At 43.7% G+C, this 20,380-nt stretch overlaps 1 protein-coding gene across 3 annotated transcripts in view; it reads right to left on the bottom strand.

Moving 5' to 3' along the window:
• Positions 1-20,380, bottom strand: part of LOC121277075 (phospholipid-transporting ATPase ABCA1-like) — a 164,167-nt gene that overhangs the window by 45,678 nt on the left and 98,109 nt on the right. For all 3 annotated transcript variants that reach the window (XM_041186029.1, XM_041186030.1, XM_041186031.1), the window contains 8 exons: positions 18,967-19,138; positions 17,685-17,816; positions 15,901-16,040; positions 9,953-10,090; positions 7,019-7,239; positions 6,312-6,384; positions 5,613-5,815; positions 3,626-3,674 (listed from right to left, as the gene is read on the bottom strand). In XM_041186029.1, the coding sequence (XP_041041963.1) occupies positions 3,626-3,674; positions 5,613-5,815; positions 6,312-6,384; positions 7,019-7,239; positions 9,953-10,090; positions 15,901-16,040; positions 17,685-17,816; positions 18,967-19,138 (1,128 nt within the window). The remainder of the gene's footprint in view (positions 1-3,625; positions 3,675-5,612; positions 5,816-6,311; positions 6,385-7,018; positions 7,240-9,952; positions 10,091-15,900; positions 16,041-17,684; positions 17,817-18,966; positions 19,139-20,380) is intronic.

Here is a 20,380-nt window from a genome sequence, read left to right as displayed (position 1 = left end):
GAGGGAAAAGAGGAGAGCAGTAGTGATAGGGGATTCGATAGTTAGGGGGACAGATAGGAGGTTCTGTGGGAGAGATCGAGAATCCTGGATGGTCTATTGCCTCCCTGATGCCAGGGTCCACGATATCTTGGATCGAGTTCTCAGTATTCTCAGGAGGGAGGGTGAGCAGCCAGATGTCATGGTCCATGTAGGGACCAATGACATGGATAAGAAGGAGGAGGATGTCCTGCAAAGAGAGTTTAGGGAGTTAGGTGCTAAGTTGAAGGACAGGACCTCCAGGGTTACGATCTCAGGCGTGCTACCCGTGCCACGTGCTAGTGAGGCTAGAAATAGGAGGATAATGCAGCTAAATACGTGGCTAAGGAGATGGTGCAGGAGGGAGGGCTTCATGTTTCTTGACAATTAGGCTCTGTTCCAGGGAAGGTGGGACCCGTTCTGACGGGACGGTTTGCATCTGAACTGGAGGGGGACTAACATCCTTGCGGGTAGGTTTGCTAGTGCTGATTCGAGGCATTTAAACTAGTTTTGCGGGGGGGGGGGGGGGAACCAGAGTGTTAGAGCAGATAGGTGGAGGAGGATAAAGATCAAGCAAGGAATGCATATATAGACAGAAATCAAGGGTCTGTATGTGATAGAAATGTTCTCAGGTGCATCTATTTCAATGCAAGGAGTATTGTCGGAAAGGCAGATGAGCTTAGGGCGTGGATTGGCACGTGGGATTACGATATTATTGCTATTAGTGAGACTTGGTTGCAGGAGGGGCAGGACTGGCAGCTCAATGTTCCGGGGTTCCGTTGTTTCAGACATGATAGATGGGGAGGGATGAAAGGGGGAGGAGCGGCATTACTAGTCAGGGAAAATATCACAGCTGTGCGTAAGCAGGACAGCCCGGAGGGCTCGTCTACAGAGGCCATATGGGTGGAGCTGAGGAACAGGAAACGTGTGACCACACTAATAGGGTTGTATTATAGACTGCCCAATAGTCAGAGAGAATTGGAGGAGCAAATCTGTAGAGAGATAGCAGACCGATGTAAGAAACAGAAAGTTGTGATAGTAGGAGATTTTAACTTTCCACATATTGACTGGGATTCCCATACTGTAAAAGGGCTGGATGGTTTGGAGTTTGTCAAATGTGTTCAGGAAAGTTTTCTAAATCAATATACAGAGGTACCAACAAGAGAGGATGCAATACTTGATCTTCTGTTAGGGAACCAGACAGGTCAGGTGACAGAAGTATGTGTAGGCGAACATTTTGGGTCCAGTGACCACAATGTCATTAGTTTTAAGTTAATTATGGATAAGGATAGGTCTGGTCCTCGAGTTGAGATTCTAAACTGGAGAAAGGCCAATTTTGTGGAAATGAGAAAGGATCTAGGAAGAGTGGATTGGCATAAGTTGTTTTCTGGCAAGGATGTGTTCAGTAAGTGGAAGGCATTCAAAGACGAAATTTTGAGAGTGCAGAGTTTGCATGTTCCTGTCAGGATTAAAAGCAAAGTTAACAGGCATAGAGAACCTTGGTTTTCAAGGGATATTGGTGATCTGGTTAAGAAGAAGAGAGAGGTGTATAGCAGGTATAGGCAACAAGGAGCAAATGAGGTACTTGTAGAGTATAGAAAATGTAAGAAAATACTAAAAAAGGAAATCAGGAAGGCAAAAAGAAGACATGAGGTTGCTTTGGCAGATAATGTGAAGGTAAACCCGAAGGGTTTCTACAAGTATATTAAGAGTAAAAGGATAGTAAGGGACACAATTGGTCCCCTTGAAGATCAGAGTGGTCGTCTATGTGTGGAGCCTCACAAGATGGGGAAGATCTTAAACAGTTTTTTTGCATCAGTATTTACTCAGGAAACTGGCATAGTGTATAAGGAAGGAAGGGAAACAAGCAGTAGTTTCATGGAACATATAGAGATTAAAGAGGAGGAGGTGCTTGCTGCCTTACAGCGAATAAAGGTAGATAAATCCCCCGGGCCTGACATGATATTCCCTCGGACCTTGAGGGAGACTAGTGTAGAAATTGCAGGGGCAGAAATATTTAAAATATCCTTAGCCACGGGTGAGGTGCCGGAGGATTGGAGGGTAGCTCATGTTGTTCCGTTGTTTAAAAAAGGCTCCAAAAGTAAACCAGGTAATTACAGGCCAGTGAGCCTGACGTCAGTAGTAGGTAAATTATAGGAAGATGTTCTAAGAGATCGGATATATAATTATTTGGACAGCCAAAGGCTGATTAAGGATAGTCAGCATGGCTTTGTGCGTAGTAGGTCATGTTTAACGAACCTTGTAGAGTTTTTCGAGGAGGTTACCAAGAAAGTAGATGAAGGAAAGGCTGTGGATGTTGTCTACATGGAATTTAGTAAGGCCTTTGACAAGATCCCACATGGGAGGTTAGTTCAGAAGGTTCAGACACTTTGTATCCATGGAGAGGTTGTAAACTGGATTTGAAATTGGCTGTGTGGGAAAAGACAGAGAGTGATAGTGGATGATTGCTTCTCAGACTGGAGGTTTGTGACTAGTGGTGTGCCTCAGGGATCTGTGCTGGGACCATTGTTATTTGTTGTCTATATCAATGATTTGGATGATAATGTGGTGAATTGGATCAGCAAGTTTGCTGATGACACTAAGATTGGAGGCGTTGTGGACAGCGAGGAAGGCTTTCAAAGCTTGCAGAGAGATCTGGACCAATTTGGAAAAATGGGCCAGAAAGTGGCAGATGGAATTTAATGCGGAAAAATGCGAGATGTTACATTTTGGAAGGTCAAACCAAGGTAGGACATACACAGTAAACAGTAGGGCACTGAGAAGTGCGGAGGAACAAAGGGATCTGGAAGTTCAGATACATAGTTCCCTGAAAGTGGCATCACAGGTAGACAAGGTTGTAAAGAAAGCTGTTGGCACACTGGCCTTCATAAATCAAAGTATTGAGTATAGGAGTTGGGATGTTATGGTGAGGTCATATAAGACATTGGTGAGGCAACTTTGGAGTATTGTGTGCCTAACTACAATTAGGTCGCCTAACTACAGGAAGGATATCAGTAAGATTGAGAGAGTGCAGAGAAGATTTACTAGGATGTTGCCGGGTCTTAAGGAGTTGAGTTACAGAGAAAGATTAAACAGGTTAGGACTTTATTCCTTGGAGCACAGAAGAATGAGGGGAGATATGATAGAAGTTTACAAAATTATGAGGGGTATAAACATAGTAAATGCGAGTAGGCTCTTTCCACTTAGATTAGGAGAAATAAACACGAGAGGGCATGGGTTTAGGGTGAAAGGGGAAAGGTTTAGGGGGAACATTAGGGGGAACTTCTTCACTCAAAGAGTGGTGAGAGTGTGGAACGAGCTACTATCTGACATGGTAAATGCAGGCTCACTCTTAAGTTTTAAGAATAAATTAGTTAGATACATGGATGGGAGAGGTCTGGAGGGTTATGGACTAGGTGCAGGTCAATGAGACTAGCGGAATAATATTTCAGCACAAACTAGAAGGGCTGAATGGCCTGTTTTCTGTGCTGTGGTGTTCTGTGGTTCTATAGTTCTTAGAACACAAATAGATAATGTACAATTCTGAAAGTTGAGCTTGTGATAGAAAAGGTCCATTGGATGACAGCAGGCAGAGTCCAGAGCAGGTTACCTGAGGTTTCTGCATCTACTCCATTATCTTCAGCAACCTTAAGGAATATCTGCAAATAAAAATGACAAAGACATAAAAGACCTGTGCTTCTGCTCAATTAACAACAAGTATCTGGAAGGCTGATGATACGGTAACTTACAGATCAACTCGGACTCTGGGCAGGCTTGTTCTGAGAATTCTGGCACCATTTAGTTGCGCTGGCTTGGCAGTGCTGGGCAGGTTTTATCTCTGCAGCAGCAGAAATTTTTATAATCTAGTATTTTTGTACTTTTAGCTTTCATTGACAGTGAGAACAGAGGGAATAAGTGCAAAGTGATAATCAGGGAGGCAATAATGTAATTGTGTGGTCGGCAGTGACACCCTACCACCCCCACCACCTTCAAGATAAAAAGTGACATGCAGGATGAGATTGGCCCTACAAATCCTCCAGTTTAATTCCAGTTTAAATCTTTAAGTGTTTGTCATTATGGCTTCTCCTTCCTTATAACTACATGATGTATTTCCCAAGTGAGGGCCAACCTCACAGAGGGGATGAGCAACAATCACCAGCACAGTTGGGGTATAAACCACATCTCATGGACCTGTATAAAGTATTTGCTCTATACAGTAGTGCTAAAAAATAACCGTGTCATGTTGATTAAGGGAAACGTTTTTCTGGTCTACTGTATTCCTGTATGGATTAGCGTATGTTCTGTGATGTGAGTTCAGAATATTGGGGCTTTGAAGTTTTTCTCAAGAAATTTTCAAATAGAGTTCATTATTCAAGTGTATTAGCGCCCTTGTCAGGTGGGGTCAGCGGTGGCGGGAGGGGTCAGTTGGGAAGTTAACCACCACCCATGATCGGGGCTGGACCGCGATTTCACGCTGGCGGGCCAATTAAGGCCCACCCAGTGTGAAACACGAGCAGCAGTGCTCAGTGCTGCCTGTGTAGTGTGGGGTAGTGGAAAGAGGGCCAGCGTGAACTTTGCACATGCAGCAGGTGTGCACCGGAAAAGCTCCCTGAGGCAAAGAGGTGCCTCAGGAAGATGAACTTTTTTCAAAATAAAGAATAAAGATTTTTAAAATGTTATAGAACATGTCCTGTCATGTGACTTTGTCACACGAGCAGGGACATGTTATTAATTAAATTTTAAAATTTTTATTTTTTTTTTTGCTCTTGGAAAACTCATCCCGCCCGTGGATGAGGTTTCCTAAAAAATGTAAAGCCCTCTTGGCCTTTTTGCCTGCCCACACAGCAAGGTTGGAAGGGCAGCAAAAACTTCCTCTCAACTAGCTTTTAATGGCCTTAATAGACCTTTTAATTGTCGGCGGGTGTGCTGCTGACTCCAGTGCACGCCCGCCAACCGAAATATCGCTTGAGTGCATGCTGATGTAGGGACGCTCGCCCGATGTCATCACGCATCATTTTACGCTCGACTGGGTTGGGCGTGTGCCCGCCTGCCGAGCTAAAAAATTCTCCCCTATATCCTTCAAAATGAAATCCCCTTGAATTTTCTCCACATAACTCCTCAGAATTCAAATTGGGGTCCATACCTTAGGCACTATCAACTTTCCTTTTCCACACCAAGCGACAGATCCTCACGTGTCAACAGTGAGTGTTGTCAGGATATTTGACAATGAGGTCATCACAGATGAGTCCAAATTCTGCCCTCACACAAAACTCTCAATAAAAGACACTGGATGGCTACCTGAAGTGTAAACTGCAGCTGAGAGTGCCTCACATAAGTCTAAGAACCAACAATAACCGCCTAGGCTGAAATCAGCTAATTCAGCACTGATTTGACTTCAGACACGGTCACATATTCTGAATAGCTCCAAATTCCAACGCTAACTAAACAAACGATCTATCAGAGGACACCCTAACTGCACTATTTTCAATATAGTGACTTAAAGTGTAGCCAAACGTTGTCCTCGTCACTGCTGATTGCCTGAACAGCTGATGTTTGGGGTAAAACAAAATACGCAACAGAGAAACTGAAATTCTTACTTCTTCCAGGGTCGTGTCGGAGATCCCATAGCTGGAAATTCCAAGGTCAGACAGTCTATCATCGATCTCATGGAAAAGTTCCACAAAAGCCCCATCCTTAGCAGCCTCATAAGGTAACACATATGTCAGTTCATGGCCAATATCTTCAACCAAGCGAGCCTTGGGGATGTGTTTCAAGATCAGATTAGAAATGGCTGAAACATCTGGAAAATGAAAAGCAAAAACAAGGATTTATTCATGAATTATTCGATACCAGTGAAGCACATCCTGGACAATATCAATTGCATCAGCATTATTGTTATTTCTTTAATAATCCCTTAAAGGAATGGGTTCAAAAGGCCACATCTTCCTCTGGTTAAAGGCGAGGTCACAGCCAGAAGGAGTGTTGTGAAGCCAGGAGGAGCAGAGATCATGCCCAACCGAGATATCGGGCAGGCAAATTACTGGCCCCGTTACGCAACTAACATTCGTCAACTTTAGCTGCAAGGCCGAATGAGAAGCCCTACGTGACATGATCCCCATCTCTCTCTACTGAGGAAATGTCTAACCTGCATCAAGTATATTCTCCATGATAGAAATGAAGAAACACTATAACTACCAAGTAATAGCAACATGCTCTGTGCCATTTAGCTGCTCATGTATGTGAGCTGCTCATTCTAAGCAGGTCTGCTTAACTGGTATTCGTTAGGTTTTGCTTACCTATTGTTATGGTATCACTTTCTTGATCACTGCCAAGCCCAGCATCAGAGCTACTTTGAGAAACACTGTCCTCCTGTGAAAGAGGCCAACAGAGTGGATACCCATCAATCCAATGAGTTAACATGGAGACAGCAACAATCCATTGTTGCACATTCACCATTATATTATAAAAAAGATACAGAGGCACAGGAGAGGATGCAAAAAAAAAAAGATTTACAAGGAGAATACCAGGAATGCAGAGTATACTCAACAGAAGAGGATATGTATCTCTGGGTCTCTTTTCTCTTGAAAAGGGAAGGTTGAGGGGTGACCTAATAGAAATCTTTAAAATTATGAAAGGCTTTGATAGAGTAGACAGAGAAAATGTTTCCACTTGTAGGAAAGGGTAGAGCTAGTGGTCCTCAATATAAGATAGTCACCAAAACATCCAAAAGGGAATTCAGAAGAAACCTCTTCACCCAGAGAGTGATGAGAATGTGGAACTCACTACCACACTGAGTGGCTGAAGTAAATCCTATTGATGCATTCGAGGAGAGGTTAGATAAGCATATGAGGGAGAAGGGAATAAAGAATTATACTGATAGGGTTAGATGAGGAAAGATGGGAGGAGGCTTGAGTGGAGCATCAATGGCAGCAGGGACTGGTTGGGCTGAATGCCCTGTTTCTGTGCCCTACATCTGATGTAATACTGCTTAAGTGTCATTTACCTTCTTCAAATATGACATGGTGCTGCTACTGTTTCTGCAGGAGCTGAGAGATGGCTCCAAATCTTTCTTGACCAGGGTGAGGTAGTAGCCTGTTCCCAATTGGTTCTTTAGGTACAGCGATGATCCACAACAGCATAGCTTGCCATTAGAAATAATGGCAATCCGGTCTCCCAGCATATCTGCCTCATCCATATGATGCGTGGAGAGGATAATGGTCCGACCTGGGAAAGAAAATAGATGTAGATATTTCCCAATTCAACATAACTTAGCATTCATTGCTCCCCTGAAGTCACCTTGTATAAATCCACAGGCTTGAAAATAATGACTGTAATCAACCGTGGATCATCACTCAGTAAAAAAAACTCTTTTTGTTACCATCACTCAGTAAAAGTGCATGGTTACCTGTACATCTTTCAATAAGGGTGTAATATTCCCACAAGATTATCATACACTATCTACTATGATAATCATTGTAAGCAAATAAATGCATCTTACCCTGATTTAAACCAAACACGGTTGAAGTTTATAAGCACGTCCTTAGTACTTGGCTCACAGGCCGAATATATTAACTTGTTTGTATATCCTGACAAAGCCTTTGTTTCAAGTTGGAGTGTGGTTTCTGATTTCTACACCATTCCTTGGCACTTAAAGCCTTCTTTCAATAACTCATTAGTACTGAAAACACTTACATCAATATTGGCAAATGTTAAATCATCTATCAGCCAATTCCTATGCTTTTAATTAATTTTCATGAAAGACCAGGGAAAGATCCAAAGAATTCAAGCGGGAGGGACTGGATTCATTGCAATTCAGTCCTGGCAATATGCAGCAAGAGCTTTAGAAATCTAGAAAGACTTGCATTTATACAGCGCCTTTCATGACCTCAGGACATTGCAAAGCGCATTACATCTAATGAAATATTTTTGAAGCCACTGTAATAATTTGTGCACAACCAGCTCCTACAGACAGCACTATGATAATGGCTGAATAATCTGTTTTTTTAAGTGATGCTGGCTGAGGGATATATATTGCCCAGGACACCTGGGAGAATTCCTCTGCCCTTCTTTGAAACAGTGACATGGGATCTCCTACGACCAGCTGAGCAGACAGAGCCTCTGGGCAGAATTTTACGGCCCCGTTTCGGCGGGGGAGGGGCCGTAAAATGCGGCGAGCCGTTCCGAAGTCCATTGACTTCGGCACTAGTGTGTCAGCTCAAATTTCTATGCTGAAGTCTTTGGAGCAGTAATTGAACCCACAACCTTCTGGCTCCAAGGCATGAGTGCTACTAATGTTATATTCAAACCAAAAATAATGATAAAGTTTGTATGTTTCTCACTCTCTTATTAAACCATGGTATCCGGGTGTCAATTTGGCTAACCCCTTAAATAACAGCATTAAGCATTCTGGACAAAGCAGCCCTCTTAATTGGCACCCCATCTACCGCCTTCAACATCCATTCCCTCCACCATTGATAAACAGCAACAACAGTGTATACCATGTACAAGGTACACAGCAGCAACTCACTGAGGCTCCTTAGACAGCACCTTCCAAACTTGCGTACGCTGCCATCTAAGGGCAGCAGATGCATGGGAATGCCATCACCTGTAAGTTCCCCTCCAGGTCACTCACCATCCTGACTTGGAACTACATTGCCATTACTTCACTGTCGTTGGGTCAAAATTCTGGAACTCCCTTCCTAACGACACTTTGGGTGTTCCTACACCACATAGACTGGCAGGTGTTCAAGAAGGCAGCTCACCACCACCTTCTAAAGGGCAATTAGGGATGGGGAATAAATGCTGGCCTAGTCAGCGATATCCACATCCCAGGAACGAAAAAAAAATTGATATTGCTTATATAAATGCTGTTTTATCAAGCCCTGTCTTCAAAAAGTTATAAAGTGCAGCTAGTTTCCAACATCTTTGAAATTTGAGATAGGGTGAACTTGCATTGTAGGCGGTTCAACAAAGGTTCACTAAATTAGTATCTGGGATGAGGGGGTTGTCCTATGATGAGAGGCTGAGTAAATTGGGCTTACATTCTCTGGAGTTTAGAATAATGAGAGGTAATCTCATTGAAACATACAAGAGTCTGAAGGGGCTTGACAGGGTCGACGCTGAGAGACCATTTCCACTGGTCAGGTGAAGAGGGTACCCCCTCCACTCAAAGCCTCTTTGTGTGCAATGTCCATCTGTTTATCCTCAACTGTTAATATGTTTAGCATCAATCGCAGCCTGGAGATTTTAAGTATGTTCAGCAAATTCTAACTGTGTTCTCTTTTTTTCATATATATATTTAATTCCCCCCTAACACAGGGAATCTAAAACAAGCGGGAACAGTCAGGCTGTGGTGAGAAGAAATTACTTCACTCAAAGGGTTGTGAATCTTTGGAATTCCAGAAGGTTTTTGATGCTCCATCATTGACTATATATATAAGGCTGGGATGACAGATTTTGGGTCTCTCAGACAATCAAGGAATACAGGGTGCTGGCAGGAAAGTGGAGTAAAGCCCAAGGTCAGCCATGCTAGAAGTGAATGGCAGAAAAGGCTCAATGGGCCACAAGATCTATGCCTGCTGCTATTTCTTGTGTTCTTGTGGTAACATGAGGCACCCAGTGCATGGCAAGGAGGTCATGACAGGCATTCTATTCACAAAGCATCGAAGCTTCAACATGCGGTACCCTGTGCAATGAGCTCACATTCATGGCATGCATTCACTTTAACATGGCGCTTGCAGGAAACCCAAGCTGGATTCCAGTTACTGTAGCTGACTTGGTCTACAGTGATTCCCCTTTAGCTTTCAAACAGGACTAATCTAAAAGACTCATCGCAAAAATGAAGTTCCTTCATTGCAATAGATCTTCTATATTTCACAATAGCATTTGTCAGTTAAAGCATCGTGTTCTTCCACTTCAGGCTATGCTGTGAGCTTACCTTGGCGATATTTAAGCAAAAGATCCCATATTCCTCGGCGGGAGTAAGGGTCAACTCCAGCAGTTGGTTCATCCAAGATGACAACTTTTGAGCCGCCAACAAACGCAAGAGCCACTGAAAGTTTACGTTGCATCCCGCCTTTGAAATAAAACAAAATTAACACATTAATTTCCATTTGAAGGTAAGTAACAGACAAGTGATGAATTTGAAGGGAACAACACTGTCATAACCTGCCAAAGTTTACAAGTTAAGAGAGAGTTGGGCTTCAAATTCCTCAACTGGCTTCATGAGTGAGGATCTAAGGCCCAGGATGGAACTTCTGCCTATTCCAGGTTTATGCTCCTGAGCTCATGCAAAATTGCATGTCAGGCTAATTTGCACAACAGGGGCTTTTGTTTTGTTGCCTCTGGTATTCCTGTCTCAGTTATTGGGTGTGGGGAACAGGACTTCATAGCAGCAAGTTAAGAGTTGCAACTATCCCACCAAAGATCTGGAAACATTTGTCAAATAGGCAATTTCAAATATTGCCCTTTTTCCCAGTAGTAAAATCTACAATCAACAGTCATGGGGAAAGTGACCTTTTATATAGTGCTGGGCTATAGCTCCACCAGAATCAAGGTCTGGCTTCACAGCAGGATAGACGGCATTGAGGCAGGGCTGGGTGAGATTTTGGGGGGGTGATATTACCCTGACAGTCTTGCCTCTTTCACTTATGCTTACACATGGAAGAATGGGCTCATTAGTGCCTGCTTCCAGTTCTGGTGGAAGAGTGCAATATTAAATAAAAGGGGCAGAAACTGAAGCAGCTGGGTTACGCTCCAAATTCTTCCTCCATCTGTCAGACAGCGGGACATCCCCAGCCTCAGAACTGAGGAATTTTCAGACTTCTGGCTCTTAATAACCCCACTCAGAAATCCTGAGAGGCTACAATTGGGATCAGCAAAATCATCCCACCAGAGATCAAACTTGGCCTTACATCTGGTACAGTTAAATATGCTCTGCTGAGGTTTGAGCAGAGACAACTAACACAGTGTTTGGTTCTGTTCAACCTCCCTCTGCACATCACAAACACCCCTGCCCCCATTCACTGTTGATCCTTTTGGTGAGCTATCTGAAAATCCATGTCCACAAAATAGTTGATACCCTGATGCTTTCACTTGTGAGGAGTCAAAAAATTAAGGGTCATAAATATAAGGCAGCAACTAATAAATTTAATGAGGAATTCAGGAGAAACTACTATGCTCAGAGTGGTGGGAATGTGGAACTCACCAGCACATTGAGGCAAATAGCATAGGTACGTTTAAGGAGAAGCACAAAACGGACAAAGGAATAGAGGGTTATGTTGATAAGGTGAGACAAATGTAGGAGGAGGCTTGTGTGGGGTATAAATACTAACGTGGTTGTGCTGTAAAATCCGAAACAATGCTATGTGCATTCAGTACCAAGGAAGTCCCAGGTTTAACACTGGAACTGCGATTTCACTGATCTGGATCAGGACAACAATAATGGCACTGCACATGGCTTTAGTGCACTGGGTGAGGAAGGAGGAACAAAAAACAAAAAACTCCTCAAGACTCCTGCTTCTGTTTGCTATATAGTGGCTCCTATTATATGTGGATCTCAGGGGGAGGGGGGGGAGGTTCAGTTTACTCCTGCCTCCTAAATAGCCATCCGACAGTCACTGTCAAAGTTCACACAGAAAGAATGGTCACTTGGGCATAGTACCAGATGTTAATGACTTGTTAATTGTATTATTAAAGTTAAGGATATACAGGTGGAGGGTATTGATTGATTGAGTATCTTGGGCACACATAAAGGAAGACTGACATTTTGATATAGTTTGATAAGTTTCCTTTAAAGTTTAGATTTTTGTTACAGTGCCTCTTTAAAAGGTCGTTAATTAGATTATTAGTTCATTTGTTTATTTGGTATACTCAAAAGAGTAGAAAGAGAGGCTTCTGGGTGTTGGTTACAGAGGAGGTAGACAATGTTGCATCCTGTAAATGAAACTAGTATTAAGTAAAAGGATTGGCTTCTGGTTTCCTACTTCACCATCTGGCTTTTAAATGATTTAACACCAGAGGGTACCCAGAATGTTTTTTTTTAAATTATCCATTCATGGGATGTGGGCATCACTAGCAAAGCCACTGTTTATTGCCCATCCCCATTTGTCCTTGCGAAGAGGGTGGTGAGCCTTCTTCTTGAATACAACTGAGGTTTGCGAGGCCATTTCAAAGGGCAGCTAAGAGTCAGCCCCACTGCTTTGGAACCACATGGGTTTGGAGTCACATATAGGCCAAAGCAGGTAAGGATAGCAGGACTCCTTCCCTAAAGGGTAGATGGGATTTTACAACAATTTGGTAATTTCACGGTCACCATTACTGACACGAACATTTTATTCCGGACTTAGTTAATGAACCAAACTTAAATTCCCCAACTGTCATGATGGGAATTGAACTCATCTCCAGATTAATAATCCAGGCCCCGGGATTACTAGTATAATAACATTACCTTTATGATAGGATACCCCACTAAACTAAATCCACTGATTTCCACCTTCGTGAGGGACCATTGCTTTCAGAAAAGGGGGAAAATTGGTAGCGAGAGAAAATGAGACGTTCAAAACATATAAAATATGTGGCGACGTAATGACCAAAACTGCACAATTTGGCTCTAAATATAAAAGAAGTGCTTTGACCAAAGTGAAAATTTTTTTTAAAAGCGGAAAGGCGGTCTGTCTTGTTACCATTTTGCTATTGAACTTTAATAACCTTAATGAAGGGAACCAGCAGCCAGTATAGTGAGCAACTGAGGAAATAATAACTGTGTAGCCTCTTGGCAGCAGACCTCCAACACTTCATAAAACTGACAGCTGGAACTAAGTTGGCATGTTGACTTGCATTTTGAGGAGGGAATTGCTCAAGCATACAGGGTGAGGCTACAGAGTGGAACTCCAAGCCAAGCTCCAGCTTTTAGCTGAGCCAATAAATGGAGATGTCCAATGGAGGCAGGCTAGTATACCACCTACCCACCCACAGGTAAATATGTCAATGCAAAAAATATAAAATTGCTTCCTGGCAACCAAGAAGGAATATACAGCCATTGACACTTTCACCACCACAAGCCAGGAAGGATAACCAAAAGGAGAATTGCTCACGGGGAACATTTCAATGATTGCTTTTATGCCTCATTAATGTGTAGCAATGTACAACAAATAGATAGTAAATAGCAGTCTACACAGGGGAGATATCCTGCCTCAATAACATCCTTTATTTGATTGAGTGACAACCCTACATTAAACCTTCCAGAAAGCATCTGATAAAATTCCACACAAAAGATGACTAATTCAGCTCAACGCTGTGAGAATTCATAGGATTATTCAGTAAATACCATGTAGATGCAGGTCATTCAGCCCAACCGTTGCATGCCAGCATTTTTTTAAAAATTCATTCACGGAATGTGTGCATCTCTGGCTAGGCCAGCACTTATTGTCCATCCCTAACTGCTCTCGAGGTGGTGGTGGGCTACCTTCAGCGACAACTAAGTGACCCATTTCAGAGGACAGTTAAGAGTCAACCATGTTGCTGTGGTCTGGAGTCACGTGTTGGCCAGACCGGTTAAGAGTGGCAGATTTCCTCCCCTGAAGGACATCAGTGAGCCAGATGAGTTTTACGACCATCCGGTAGCTTCATAGTCACCATTACCAATACTAAGATTTTGTTTAATTAACTGAATTTACGTTTCCCCGAGCAGCCATGGTGACATTTGAACTCATGGGCAGGATTTTCTGGTTGTTGGGTGTGTGTGGCAGGCGGGCCAGGGAGCAGCCGCAAAATGGTCCACCACACACAATCAGACCCCGACCGCGATTTCACACTGGCTGGTCAATTAACAGCCAGGTAGAGTAAAAGACGCGCTGAGGAGCTCAGCGTTGCCGGGGTGTGGGGGAGGAGGGCAAGTGCAAAAGTCTGGGCATGCACGAGGGAGTGCGCACTGAAAACTTCCTGAAGGCACAGAGCTGCCTGAGGGAGCTGAACAATTGTACAATAAAAAAGAACGATTTTAAAAACGTTAAAAACGTGTCCCAACAAAGAACTCAGTAACAAAAGCAGAAACATATTAAAAATTGTCTAGAAACTTTTATTTCTTAAAATCATTGTTGGAAACCCCATCCCCTGAGGTTTCATAAAAAATGTAAAGGCCGCCTGGCCAATTCACCCACCCACCAACCTTAAGGTTGGACGGGCAGTGAAAAATTGCCTTCCATTACTTGTTTAAGGGCTTTAATAGGCCTCTGAATTGTCAGCGGGCGTGCTGCCAACTCTCGCTCGCACCCGTCGACCGAAATATCGCACAAGTGCTCGATGACATCAGGATGCTCGCCCGACGACTGGAATCAGTCATCACACGCTATTTTACGCCCGATCGGGTCAAGCGCACCCCCCCGCCAACCTCCAACCCACAGAATGTAAATCCTGCCCCATGTCTCTGCAGATTATTAGTCCAGACCACTGGATTACTCATCTACTAATATAACCGCCATTCTATCATTCAGTCCATTTCTGCTCCATATGAAACTCCTCCCACCTGACTTTATCTAAACCCGTCTGCATATCCTATTTATTTTTCCCCCATGTAATTATCCAGCTTCCCAATAAATGCATCTATGATATCCATCTCAACTATTCCACGTGGTAATGATTTCTGCATTCGAACCACTCTGAGTAAAGACGTTTCTCCTGAATTCTCAACAGGGTTTCTTGATGACCATCTTAAATTTCTCGCCCTTAGTTTTGGATTCCCAACAAATGGAAACAACTTGCCCTATCAATCCCCTTCTTTTCCAGAGGAAAGAGGTCTGGCCTGTTCAGTCTTTCCAGGGTAAAATGTGGCTACAAATAAAAACGTGGCTGAAAAGGGTATAGGGAAATGGGCACAAGAGGGACAAGGCAGGGATAGAGGTACTGATTTGGCTGCCCCTTGGCTCAGGTGTTGGGACTGTTACTGTTTCTAATTACAGCAATGGCTTAGGATATTAAACTCAGTGCAAACTGGTTACATTTACAAACAATATCAAACCAGGGAGGATGGTGGAATTGAACAAAGCAGAACAGAAACTACAGAATAAGTTTTTTAAAAAAAATAGGACAGCGAAATTGAAAGCAGTGTAAAGTACGACACAATGGGAAGGAAGATGTGTAGCACATGTGCTTCATGAGTGGTGTTGACATAGGGATGGATAAAATTGCAATATTGAATAGGAACTATCAACAAAGGAACTACACAGCTGTAACAGTAGTGACCAACCTGTACAATGCTCTGGTCAGACCATACCTTGAGTACTGTGTCCAGTTCTGGTCACTTAGAAACAAGAGGGAGCTTGAAGCACTGGAGGCAGTGCAGAGAAGAGCGCTGAGACTGAGCCACAAAGTGCCAGGATTCAGAGTTATGAGGAAAGACTGGAGAAAATCAGGCTCTTTAGCCTGGAAAAGAAGCATCTGAGAGGTAGTCTTATTGAGCTATATAAGATGTTAAATGGCATCAAATTTCTTAAATCCAGAATGCTACTTTAAATTAAGCAGTGAGCGTCAGATATTGGAGCAAAGGTTCAAACTAGTAAAAGTAACTTTAATTCTGTTATCAACAACAACTTGCATTTTACATGGTGTCTTTAACGTAGTAAAACATCCCAACTTGCTTAACAGCAAAATCTGACACTGAGCCACATTAGGAGATATTAGGGTCGATGGGCAAAAGCTTGGTGGAAGAGAAACTTTTTAAGAAGCATCTTAAAGGAGGACAGATAGAAGCTCTTCCTCATACAACTGAGTGAAGATTTTTTTTTCAAACAGAAAAGCCAATTAAAGAGTTATCCGGTAGAAAGGTCAATGAGCCAATTGGATTAGTATTGTTTGAGTGTCCTTATCCGGTACAGAAGGACGGCTCACCTGAAAGTTTGTTGGTTGTTTCTTTGCGTTTGCTAGGCAGCCCCACATCCAAGACCATCTGCTCCACCTCCGCCTTCACCTCTTTCTTTGACAATCCCTTTAGCCGTGCATAAAACCAAACATGTTCCTCGACAGTAAGCCTTAGAAATTCAGAACAGTCTTCAGTTACAAGGCATCTGATTGAACATTTACTTTCAATGTATGTCAATAAATACAGGGGAAAAAGCACGATCAGGCACTGTTGGAGAGCTAGAGATTAAATTTTGAAATCAGTGTAGAGTTTAGCCCTCGAAACCCTCATGATGCATGAATGAGCTTGCTAATCAAGCAACACCAAATACTTAAAGCCACACAAACTCTTCATTTCAGCTGAGGGGAGGGAGGCAATGTCAGCCTTGCATGTGTCACAGTAACCTGCAGTGTTCAGCAGAAGCTACGCAAGAAAACAAGATGGCTTTCCACACTCCTGCTTGAAGTAATCTGCAATTAAAGGAGAGCTAACAGGAGATAACAGAGGTAACAAAGGGGTCTTATGAGGAACTAAAGATACAAAATACAGCACTTTTATACGTTTGCTTTTTTTTAATCTGGTTTTCAGCTCGCAAGACTGGGTTGTCCTCTTATTCCCTTCAACCACCAGGTACACTGGGTCCCACCTCCAGATTGACTACAGGACTTCCCACTGCTAAATTTATCATTGTTACACCCATTTTACCTCATACAACAGATGCACTCATTTTGAATCTAAACCCTAATGGCTCCAGTGCTTGGAATGGGGAAAGAAAGCGTGAGAGAGAGGGCAAATGTTTGTAGGGGTGCAGCCAGTCAGTGGGGATGAGGGTAGGGAATATTTTACAAATGCCTTGACTATCTGAGGATCTGGGATGCTTCTGGGTGTGATGGAGACCATACACGCAGCCAGTAGAGGCCTGGGCTCAATTGTTTTTTTTGTACCACGCCCACACTCCCACCTTTCACTTCCAACTATTCTGAAAGCTCATACCCTTGCTGTGTTATAGGATCACAGGTACTAACATCCCTCAGCAAAGCAGTCATAACTTCATTCTGTCAAACAAGACAGTTTTAGCTAGTTAATCCAATACTGAGGAAATAATAGACAATACTAATCCTGCTTTTGTAAGCATGAGTCACTAGATTGTCCTCAGAAGCAGAAAACCATTAGCCCAAGAATGCACATGCCAATTGTTACACCCAATCACCATCCTACTGAGATTAGCACAGGCTGAGAATCAGGTCTGGAAACCTCAAGATCTGTGTGGTTCCTTTGTACTTTTTATGGTATTAAAACTTCAACAATTTAAGCGAATTATTATGCGCTGTGGTTGCAGTCTTGAGACTTACACGAGTCAAGTGCGATTTTCTAACATTACAGGCACATGTCGCATCATTATTTGGGATTTATAACAAAGCTATCACTGAGTACTGTCTCACCCTTACCACATATTAAGTCACCAATATCTGGTTTTATGGTACTGGTTTCAGCCATCATTACTTTGTAGAGAAATCTCTGGAGCATAGGTAATGGGAGAAGTTGGGGGGCGGGGGTGTTGGCATCTGAAAATGACGTTAGACGACATTACAAAATAAAGAGACTGAAATGGAAATACAACAGAAGCTTTTAGGTATGTTCAGTGAGGCAAACTACTTCAGCGAGTCTGCACTGACTACAGCATTCACATATATTATATAATGAGCAATGGGACCATTCTAGAAATGAAAAAGCTGCTCGGAATTCACCAACAGAGCTTCCCAGCTGCACTTACATGTCAAAAAGGACATTGTGTTGCGGGCACACCCCCAGGCTTTGCCGAATGGAATCCAAGTCGGAACAGATATCTTTTCCCAGGATATAGGCAGTTCCAGAGGTGGGCGGGAACAATCCTGTCAAGATTGACCTGCCAAAGAAGGGTTAGCAATATTACAAGTTGAATAAAACCACAGTTCGGTTCAAAAAGTCACTTTTCACAAAATCTATAGCTGATAACACACATAAAATCCAAGCCTTTTGAGTGGGGTCAGTTTAATCCCCGTATATTCTTGTCTGTTTTTATTCTGGGATTTGTCACAAAGATTTCCAATATGAAGAACTGGCTGAATTTTAAGGGGCAGAGTTCCTCACCCCACCCTCCCACTGAAGCACCCCCCCCCCTACAAGCAAGCCAGCTGGCCCACAGCCATTTTGTGTTCAGCTAAGAGGAAGGCCTCCGCCCCAACTGAGGAGGACGTCCCGCCTTAGAGAGCTCCCGGATAATCCAATTGGCCGGCAGCTCTGTTGTCCCAGAGGCACCAGGTTCGAGCAGTGGCCACTGCTGGGGCGACAGGCAGGCCCTGAAGAGGAGAAGGTTATGGAGGCTGGACTGACTTAAATCCGATGTATTGGTGGGCCCTGGCTAGCAGGCCTCAGCGAGGAGAGGTGAGGGGCCAGGTTTGAGAGGACTTGGGGGAGGGTTAAAGGGGGAGTGGGGAATGAATATGTATGGGGGAGTGCCTCCGATGGGCATGGGGGTGCCACATAAAGGAGGCTCCCCCTCCCTTGCCTGACGCCAGCTCACCCAGTAAAAGCTGCCAGGCTACCCGCTTGGCATGGGCCTCCCGCTGAGGGTAAAATAGCGGCAGGGACAGGATGAGGCACTTCAGTGGTCAATAATTGCCATTTAAGGATCTCAGTAGGCTCAAGAGGAACCCTTGATGCCTCCATCAACCCCGTAAAAGGGGAGAGAGGTAGGGGGTGGATGTGCAGGTGAGCGGAAGGCTGCATGCCCACCCGCCTTCAAACACATCGGGGAGGGGGGGGAGCATAAATCCAGCCCCAAGCTCTAAGGAAACAAAAATTGGGAGCGATGGATAACAGGTTACCAACTTGCTATCCCTCAAAGTACGGTAACACACAAAGTCAAGACCTACACTTTTTGAGAGGTATTTGTGACCTGTTCTGGGACCATACGTAAATACAAACTTTGATTGTACTGAACCCAAAAACTGCTTTAATCTAGCTCTGGGCATAAAGCGACTGGCCAGTTCTCGTTCCTCGCACAGTCCCCTTACATAGTGGTAGTTTTGCCAGCTCCATTATGTCCCAGGAAAGAGGTGATTTGTCCTTCATAAAAGCTGAGACTGAGCCCATCAACTGCCAGTTTCTTGCCATTGCGGTAAATTTTGACCAGGTTTTGAATGGAGACACCGAGTTTAAGGTGACTTGGCTCCTCTTCCACGCAGACTGAAAAAGAGAAAAAAAGAAAGTCAAGAAAGTCACGCAAGAGGCCTTGCTCCGAAATTCATCCAACCCAATATCTACCAAACAAAACAGCAAAATACTGGGGATGCTGGAAACTTAAATAAAATCAGAAATTGCAGGAAACGCTTGGCATGTCAGGCAGTATCTCTGCTGAGAGAAGCAGAATTCTCATGAAAGAACATTGCATGGTTGTTTGACTGTACAGAACTTGAATATTGCTGGAAAAAAAATACTTTTTTTGTCGAAGCTTTTCGTCTAGCACTCATCAGGACAATTCACAAGAATACCAATGTAAGGGAAAACAACAAATTTATACTGTCTGATACTACATCAGCACTCTCTTCTCATACAATGTAAATTGGTATTCTTGTAAATTGTCCTGATGAGCACAAGACAAAAAGCTTTGACAAAGAAAAGTCTCTTTTCTCAGCAATTTAAAGAACATTGACCTGAAACATCGAGCTGGATTTCAGCCCCCACCAGGTTGAATTCAGAGGCAGATGGAGGTTGAAAATCCAGCCTAAATTTTCCATTCAACCTCTCGTTTTCCCACACTGGAGGGAGCCAGTTTAGGTACCTGGAGGGCAGGCAGCCACTAACAAGCTCAGGGGCCACGGCAGGCCTAGAGGCCTGTATTCCCTACCTAGGTGCAAGGGCAGCCATAGACCACCCTGTCAAGGGCCTTCCACATTCCCCTTCCCCACCCCACCCCACCCTACCTGACACAGTGGCGGGCTAGCTACTTAATCCATTTTCTTAATTAAAGATGTAAAGAGGTTGGAGAGAAGTTGCCTCCATGTTGAAGTGCCCTACGCCACAGCCTGTTGTTCCTGTCATGCTGGAAGGCCTCTGATTGGCTCACCAGCTTTGAGAGCCCACTCACCACCCATAATTGAGCAGAAAACCTGCCCTCATGCCAATGAAGCGAATGCTCTGTGAAATCCCCAAAGTGTGGCTGTTTCCCCGGGAGATGGGCTTAGCAACTGGAAACTCTTGTTTCCTGCCCCCAGTGGGGAAAATCCAGCCTGTTAACTCTGTATCTCTCTCCACAGATGCTGCCTGACCCACTGAGTGTTCTCCAGCATTTTCTGCTTTTACTAAACTAAAGAAGCCTGTGCCACTGAACAGAATATCCAGCTTTGAAGGATCCATGGACATTTATCTCTGTTCACTTATATTGGCCTCTACACATCTACATGGGAATAGAGCACACGGGAAAGGAAA

Source organism: Carcharodon carcharias, chromosome 4, assembly GCF_017639515.1.
Source record: "Carcharodon carcharias isolate sCarCar2 chromosome 4, sCarCar2.pri, whole genome shotgun sequence".
NCBI lineage: Eukaryota > Metazoa > Chordata > Chondrichthyes > Lamniformes > Lamnidae > Carcharodon > Carcharodon carcharias.
The sequence above is the reverse complement of the archived record's forward strand: the minus strand, read 5'-3'. Positions and strand labels throughout refer to the sequence as shown.